This window comes from Syngnathus scovelli, chromosome 11 (assembly GCF_024217435.2).
Source record: "Syngnathus scovelli strain Florida chromosome 11, RoL_Ssco_1.2, whole genome shotgun sequence".
Lineage (NCBI taxonomy): Eukaryota > Metazoa > Chordata > Actinopteri > Syngnathiformes > Syngnathidae > Syngnathus > Syngnathus scovelli.
In genome coordinates this window covers 6,546,180-6,554,664 of record NC_090857.1, presented here as the reverse complement: position 1 = coordinate 6,554,664, position 8,485 = coordinate 6,546,180, and the positions used below count along the sequence as shown (strand labels likewise).

General features: G+C 41.2%; 1 protein-coding gene across 1 annotated transcript; it reads left to right on the top strand.

The window, feature by feature from the left end:
- Positions 1–28: 28 nt before the first annotated feature.
- On the top strand, positions 29–7,696 carry mapkapk3 (MAPK activated protein kinase 3). Its single transcript, XM_049733483.2, has 10 exons — positions 29–606; positions 3,051–3,190; positions 4,143–4,207; positions 4,711–4,790; positions 4,872–4,998; positions 5,115–5,190; positions 5,271–5,395; positions 5,603–5,688; positions 5,766–5,846; positions 6,699–7,696. The coding sequence occupies exons 1-10, from the start codon at positions 313–315 to the stop codon at positions 6,852–6,854; spliced, it is 1,230 nt and encodes a 409-aa protein (XP_049589440.1). The 5' UTR covers positions 29–312; the 3' UTR covers positions 6,855–7,696.
- The last annotated feature ends 789 nt before the right edge of the window (positions 7,697–8,485 follow it).

The window sequence follows — 8,485 nt, the reverse complement described above, 5'->3', positions numbered from 1 at the left end:
GTCAGTGGAAGGGTGTTGGGTGGGTGGTGCTTATGGCTGCTTCCAGTTCCTCACTGACACTTGCCCATGTGAGTCCGTGTCAAGCTTCTCGAGCTGGACTCACTGGCTTGATGTCAGCACACCTGCTGGAATGTTTGGATCTCCCTTTGGGAAAAAAGTTTGAAGAGGATTTGCTATTTTAGATTTTTATTTTTAAGGTATTTACGGAGAATGAGTAGATAACGAAGTTTTGGAGCGGTGTCCAAGACAGCCGGGCGCGTCGACTTGACGCATTTACCGGACAGCAGTCACGTGAATTACTCCTGCCTGAACATGCTGCAGGATGGCAACGGGAAGAACCCGCAGGGAGCGCCGAACGCCGAAGCCGAGCACGACTCGCCGTCCGGTGACGCCGGACTGGTGCCGCCGCCTCCACCAGCAGCCGCTGCCGCCGCATCAGGCCCCGAGGACACGCTCTTTCCTTTGCCCGGAAACACCAAACTGGACATCAAAAGACACGCAGTGACAAACGATTATAAAGTCTCCAGCCAGGTTCTGGGTTTGGGAATTAATGGGAAAGTTCTGGGGTGCTTCAACAAGAAGACCGGACAGAAATGCGCTCTTAAGGTAACGCTCACCTGCGCGTGGTACAACAGCTGTCAGCAGATTCTCATTTTTAAAACATTACGCAACAGTAATTCTGGTTGTATATCATAATTTTATTTTATTTTGCTTTGCTTTGTGGGCATGTGAAGAATTTACAACCGCTCGTCACATTTTTTTAGGGGTGGGGCAACCCTGAAAACTCACCTACTTGCTGGTTTTGCGCCCAGGCCAAACCAAGGCACGTATTTAATTTAAATGTTAGCAAGGATGAGTTCCATTTAGACAAAACTAGTGCTTTGTCAACATTTTGTGGCATCCACAAGCAATGACAAACTTATAGGTGGTGTTACCCAAGTTTTTTTTCCAATTTGTAATAGAGTTTACAAAAAAAAAAGACTGAATTGGTAAATATTCAGCAATGATAAGCTCTAGTAAGTTCCATTTATCTTGCCAGGTAATTCTCACCAGTCACCTGTGTTACCCGCTAATCATCTGCTAAAAGCTGGCGAGCTACCCTGGCCATGGATGTATATAATAACCTGGACTGCCAGTCGGTTCTTGTAACTGAAGCCAGACGGCAGCCATCTTGCGCTGCCTTTGTTATTTTCTTTCACTGAAAGAATTATTAATGCATGTTTTACACCAGGAACCGTGTATGGAGTAATGCTGGCTGCATCGACCAATCACTGTATCATCTCAGTATTTTGAATCGTAAATTCAAATCAATTCAAATCAGTCAAATTCAATCGTAAAGTTACATTTACATTTCACCTCCCGTTTTATTTTTCTTGACAAACTTTGCTTTCATTTCATTGTTCACACTTTTGACAAAATAACGCAGACGGATCTGAGTAACACTATAGTTGCACGATTCTTGATGTAGCTCATATCTTTTTCAATTGTCTATGTTTTAATGAAGTGTCTGTGTGTAAATACTCCTATGTTTATATTCTTAATTAGATTCTACTGATGCTGCAGAGGAAATTGTGTTCATGCGCTCAAAGACATGTGAAGGGGTGGGGGAAATGCACATTATCAAACCTCATATCATTTCCATACTCAGAATCAGCTATCATATGACACTTTTCGACTGACACTTTTATTTTTGGTGCACAACTTGAGCTTTGCATGTAGGCATTTAGATTGAGAATTGTACAGTAATCCGTAGAGATTCAAGTCCCCAGAGTAGACAGAGCAAAAGCATAGGATGCCGAAATTAGAAACAAAACAGATGGCCAAAGAGAATGTTCCTCTGAGAGAAACACATTGTGACACACACATTGGTCGTTAATTCTTACTGCTATCTCCAAACTCAGGTCAAAGGTGAGAAGAGCAAACAATTGTCTAATCACTTGTATACTTCTCCTGCCTGTAAAATGAGTGAATCTCTGTTCATTGTGATTCAGTTGCCCAGCAGACCATATACTTTTTTTAATCACCCAATTATCACTTCAGTCAATTTTGGTAAAAAAACGGGGGAGATAAAAAGCTAAAAGTCATGATAAAAACTTTATAATGTGGATGGAGGTGAGTGGCATTCACCAGCTTGTGAGCTTTTTAATTAACTTATTCTTCCGGGGGCTAAACATAATGGATGTGTTTAATTTTAATCCACTTTGTAGAGGAGCTGGATGGATGCCATTCATTCAATTTAATTCACTTACAGTCATCAGGATTTTATGTACCTGGATTTGTCTGACTGAAAGGAGTCGGGCCTGTTGAGCTCCACGTTTTTTCATATACTATATATGTATATTGGTGAGAGGTCCAGAGCCTCTATATGAGAACTGCGCTCTCTTTCTGGTCATTTTTAATCTAGTCTCTTTTATTAGTACAGTGCAGTGCAGGAAATTAGGATAGTAAAACAATAAATGATCACACAACTGGAAAATTGCTCATTAAAGTAATGTCTGGTGGATGGAACTGTGGGAAGGGAGTCACACACATTTGCAGACAAGCCACCGGAAACTGTCGGTCTTTCGAATTGCTGTTGAGTGACCTGACACTTCCAGGCATCACTTCCTCTTCCACACACTCATACTGAGGAGCGGTTATTGAGATTCTCTGTGGAGTTCCCCTCAAATGTCCCCCGTACTGTCTACATTTCTTGAATCAACAAAAAGCAGTTTACTTAATGATCAGTGTTTGTGTGGGTGTAGGTGTTTTGCACTCATAGCCTAATGCCCTCTAGTGGCCGAAAGAAACCTCTACCAGTTTGCGTGTCGCTCTCTCACATGTCCCATGAGTCAGTGTTTCCCAGTCTGTGACCAGATCGGCCTTCTTGTCAATGTGAACATCAGGTCACCCCCTTACTGTCATATCCCAAAATAGTCACTGACTGCACATGCATCCACCTGCTGTCTTAGTCTGTTAGTGTACGTTATAATTAGGTTGTTACCAGCGCACGAAATTGAACTCATACTTGCATTACATTTTGAATTGCTCTTTCCTTCTATGTCTTCCAGATCCTCTATGACAACCCCAAAGCAAGGCGGGAGGTGGAGCTTCATTGGAGGGTGTCCGGAGGGCCGCATATTGTCCGAATCCTAAACCTGTATGAGAACATGTATCATGGAAAGAAGTGCCTGCTCATCATCATGGAATGGTACGAGCTTGCGGTCGAGTATCAGTTGAAGTCTAAATGTTTGAAATCCCATTACTAATTATATTTCCATTGTTAGAATTATTTGCTATCTAGGAGGTCCATCTTCAAAAAAAAACGCAATATGAAGAATTAGAAACCACGTACACATGATTTAAAATGACATTTTTAAAATTGTCATGTGAGGGAAATCCATTTTGTATTGGTGACTACCCATAAAGTGGCGATATTTTGACCAAATGATATGTTATATTATTGATCAGCCTCGGGGGAGGCGTGCTTGCTCTTGCTGTCATTTATTATTTTTTGCATTGAACTTTTAATTGGCTAGGAAAAAAGACACATAGTGGTGTGTGGTTTCCTCCAAAAAACTGCTGCTGTCAGCAGTTTTACTTGAGAATGCTCAGATATTCAAGACGCTCTTTGAAAATATGTCCCCCCGATTGAAAAGTGCGTCAGGAGAAAATGTTTGATTGACGTCTTTGCTTACAAATAGTCACGCACAAGCAAATGTGAACTGAAACAGATCTCATCACATTATTTGATACGGGGGCAGGATTTTATTTATTGACGTGTGCTGGCACAACAACAGTGTTTATTTCCTACTGTTTGTAGTAACCATGCACATGTCAGCGAACTCACGTGGCTGTAAGCTGCTTCCTGTGACAATGGAGGTCAGCGGAAGGCGACATTTAGTTCTGTCAGTCGAACACAAAAAGCACATTTATTCCTCTCTCATTGTCTCTGTGTTGACTAACTACAGATTGAGTACACATTACAAAGAAAATCTTAAATGCGAAGGGATTGGTGTTTTTTACTCATTTGTTTTTGCCCTATGATGCATCACCCTCCGCAGAAGCGATGATGACGATAAAGAAAATATTATTGTCAAACTCTTATTATACACTATATCAAAATTGCGAGGGTGTGTGTTTCCATTTGTGTGCTCATGCAGTATGGAGGGGGGAGAGCTGTTCAGCCGTATCCAAGCTCGAGGAGATCAGGCTTTCACAGAGAAAGGTGAGAACTTTTTTGAATCATTGCAGAATGCCATAAACTGTCTCCTCAAAAGCTATTTCATCCATTTTGAACAAATAAACAACTTCCTAAATTGACACCTTTTTAAATTGGGTTTTTAAATAGCACTAGCCGCAGCTTGAGTGATTGTAGAGAATATACGCTGTGGTTCGAATATACTTTATTGGTGGCTTAGCTCGCCACTGTGAGGTCTGAAACCGGATGTTCTTAGAGGGAAGTGGCCGCTGAGCTTAGAGTGTCACAGAGAATCATCAGCAGCAGGTTGCAACACAGATTCTGCCAGACTGCACGAGTCATAGAAAAATAAATCCTTTCATTCATGGCTCAAACGGCTGGTGTGAAAATGTTGCCATTCAGTGCAAACAGAACAGCTTGTTTTGAAAATATTCAACAGTTGGACATTCAAAAGTTAAGAGACAATCAAATAAAATTCTTTGATTGAGTTCCTGGTTTGAGACTGTGTCTTTTAACCTCCTTCATCCCAGAGGCATCTGAGATCATGAGAGATATCGGCATGGCCATTGAGTTCCTGCACAGCATTAACATTGCGCACAGAGATATCAAGGTTTGATCCACAATAAGCTTCGGGTTACCAAAAAAAAAAGAACGTAATTAACTTCATTTCACTGGATGTCCCCTTCAACAGCCCGAGAATCTACTGTACACATCAAAGAACAAGAATGGAGTTCTCAAATTAACGGATTTTGGTTTTGCAAAGGAGACCACGCAACACAACCCTCTCCAGACACCCTGCTACACGCCGTACTACGTGGGTTAGTTCGCTTCCTGTCCTACAAAATGGATTGACTTTTAAATTCATGTCACACTTAAATTGCATTTGTTTTTGTCCTCCCATTTCTTTGGTCTGGTTTATGTGGTCGCGGATAAGCACCTGAGGTTTTAGGTCCGGAGAAATATGACAAGTCATGTGACATGTGGTCTCTGGGCGTTATCATGTACATCCTGTGAGTAGCTCATTTTTGTTACTGAAGTAATCCAGAAGATAAAGTGTGGTACTATAATCCGCTCTCTTGTTCTTCCCCAGGTTATGCGGCTTCCCTCCGTTTTATTCCAACACGGGTCAAGCCATTTCTCCAGGGATGAAGAAGCGAATCAGGATGGGTCAATATGAATTTCCCAATCCAGAGTGGGCTGATGTGTCACAAGAAGGTGAGTTAATTAAGTATTCATAAATCTTCTGCTGGATTTGAGCAAGTAAGAGAAGATACATGGTTGTTTAAAATCATACTTGATGATCTCAACTATTAAATAAAAGTGGAATTTTCCGTATTATGACTTTTAAAAAAAATATCCGATGTGTGTTTGGGCCACTTGCGATCACTTAAGTGAACGTTTATTTCGCTTTGACTTTCGCAGGCAAACATTTGATTCATCAGTTGCTGAAGACGGACCCCAATGAGAGAATGAGCATCAGTCAGTTTATGAAACACCCCTGGATTAGTGTAAGTTTTTGACTCAGGGGTCCACTTCCTGTTAATGTTGGTCTCCACATCTGCATCCATGTGTTTATGCTCCGCAGCAATCCGCGGTGGTCCCCTCCACGCCGCTCCACACCACCCGAGTATTGACAGAAGAAAGAGAGCTGTGGGAAGACGTGAAGGTTTGATACTTAACAACACTGACCTCTTCTGGCCGTTGTGCGGCATTACAAGAAAAATCAACTTTTTTTTTATAAGACTTTCAGATGCAATTGTGTATCCAAAATCCGCAGCGTTCCTAAATCAAATTGTCAAAACAAAATATACTTAAACATTAGCTTGTTTATGCTGACGACAATAAAAATGCTGTTTAAAAAACACTCAACTAGAACTTTCTGGGTTGCTAGCTCACCAATATATGAATATAAATATTATTTATATAATATATATCATTAATGTAATGTATACCTTAGGAAGACTAAAAGTCTCCGCCAAGGTCCTGTGATAGGGTTCAATAAAATAATGGTCAACCTCATGTCATTCCGCTTGCGTTCACTAGAGAGCGCAATGACTAAAGGCCCGAACTAAATAAGTTTATCGCAAACACACACACGTTTGTTGCTGTAGCTTTACTTCTCCAAAACCATATGAGGAAATTGTCTATTCAGAAAGTTCAATGGATGCAATCGTGCATGACTGAGTCATGAATACATGGCAGCAATCTTTCCAACAGCTAAAATCTGATGTAACAAGACCACCAAACACAATTGCCTTCAACGATATACACACAATAGCGTACTGTTCTGCAACAGTGCTGAGTAAGTTGTGTAAGCATTTCCCTTCTCAACCACTTCTCAAAAAATACTGTTACTTCATCTGACCAGTTTGCAACATATCAAAATCAATTAATTGAATTTGGGATGTTGTGTTGGCATCATTTTGCTGATTCTATCACTTCCTGATACAAAAGTTTTTCTTCTCATTTTGTTGACATGAATGCACTGAGTCAACAGAATCGATCTGCTGTGTCACAGGAGGAAATGACCAGCGCTTTGGCGACCATGCGTGTCGACTACGACCAGGTGAAGATCAAGGACCTGGATACGTCCAGCAACCCCCTCCTCGCCAAGAGACGCAAGAAAGCTGCCGCAGGGGCGAAGGGCGGTGCCACTGTCTGCCAAAGTCAGTGAGGGGTGGCAGTTCAGTCTCACAATGAAGGCCAAAGACTTCCTTGTCACTCTTTGTAATTGAGCCGTGAAGAGATTTGCGTAGAGACAGCAAAATTAGTAACACAGCAGGAAATAAATAAGCCTGACTGTACCTTTTCCTGCCAATGTGTTTGTTAAAGTATTTAATGACATTTTAGATCATGTCTCTTTGTCACTGTACAAGTACTGTAATGTTTTCTAGTTGAGGTCTCATTTTTGACAACGCACTAATAATTGGTGAGCATGGCTCCCATATAGGGGAACCTCTAAAGTTGAGCAATATGGGGTGCTCACATTTCCTGGAAAGGTTTTTAAAAAAAAAAAAAAAATCATCAATGATTGTCTTCACAATTCTTATGCTCTTTTTTTTTAATTTATGTGTTATAAGTGAATTGTGTCATTTCTACCAGAAATGAAATTGCACCTTTCCTCCATTTCTTATCCTTGTTAGAGAGGTAGGCTGCACCCTGGACTGCTCACTGATTTACTTTATTTTAGTATTCAGGTAAACATCTCAAAATGTTCATCAAAACATTGCCTGTACAGTTATTAGAGACTTTACGTTGGTGAGAATTTGATTGTGAAATTAAAATGAATTCACCATGCTTAATTTTCTTGCAGCATCACATAACGAATTGTTTGACCTTTGACTTTTATGCATTATCAAACCTAGTGCAAACAAAATGTGAAACTTGAGCACTCTTGTGCTGTGTTGTTTGCATTCAGATGCTTTTGTCACGGAGTTTAGAGCGAAGTCTAACCCGTGTTTCCTTTTCCTGAACTCTGACTATTTTTCAGAAAAACAATAAAGTGGTCAAACGTGAGCTTTGGGTGGCTTGTGTGTTTCCTGTCAATATGACGCCAGCACGCTTTACAAAAGTCAGTTGTGGTTTGGTTGTGCGACATTGCTGAGTTGTGACACTGTTGAGAAACAGTTTTTGTGCGTGTGTTAATGAGTGTCAGGGCTTCAGGTAAATAAAGGGTCAGGTCACATATCAAGATGGCAGCAGGAGTGTGTAGCTTACAAAGCACTATGTAACCTGTGCATCTTGTTTTAGTTGCTATGCAGTTGCTATGGTGTTTTTGACCTGGTTTACTCTCCTAACTTGCAGGCACCAAAGCTTCAAGTCCCATTCAGTGTGAATCAAGATGTCGCTATCTAGCCTTAATAGGAGTTGTGTTGCTAATGGTCTCCCCCTCCCACTTCTTGCCTTGATGCATCCTTGAGAGGTTAATGTCCTGAAAGTGTGATTAACGTGGAGTTGCATGATTGTATGTCGCTATTTGTAGAGGCAGAATTTATAAAGCGGCTTTCTTGCTCTAGATTATGCAGCGAAGAATGCATACATGGAATGAAGTCATGTGACTTGAAGAAAAGGTCAACACAATCATGTTTATGTTGTCCTTTGACTACCTTTCCCCTATTTTCATCACATGCTCCTCTGTGGTATTTAGGGGAAGGGTTGGGAGTAACCTGAGCATTTAAACTACCTCGGCATCACCGGTGTAAATACGGGATGGCGGCCACGGTTAGATGCGGCCCAAATAGAGCATGACCCCTCAGCTGTTGTTTCCCGCTCTTGAGTCTTTGTCACAGAGACAAGACCGACACG

Bases quoted from the DNA above. Each gene is read 5' to 3' on its own strand.
- mapkapk3 (XM_049733483.2), top strand. From the start codon at position 313: ATGCTGCAGGATGGCAACGGGAAGAACCCGCAGGGAGCGCCGAACGCC. The intron at 3,191-4,142 runs GTACGAGCTTGC...GTGCTCATGCAG, and splicing joins CTGCTCATCATCATGGAATG to TATGGAGGGGGGAGAGCTGT. The intron at 4,208-4,710 runs GTGAGAACTTTT...CCTTCATCCCAG, and splicing joins TCAGGCTTTCACAGAGAAAG to AGGCATCTGAGATCATGAGA.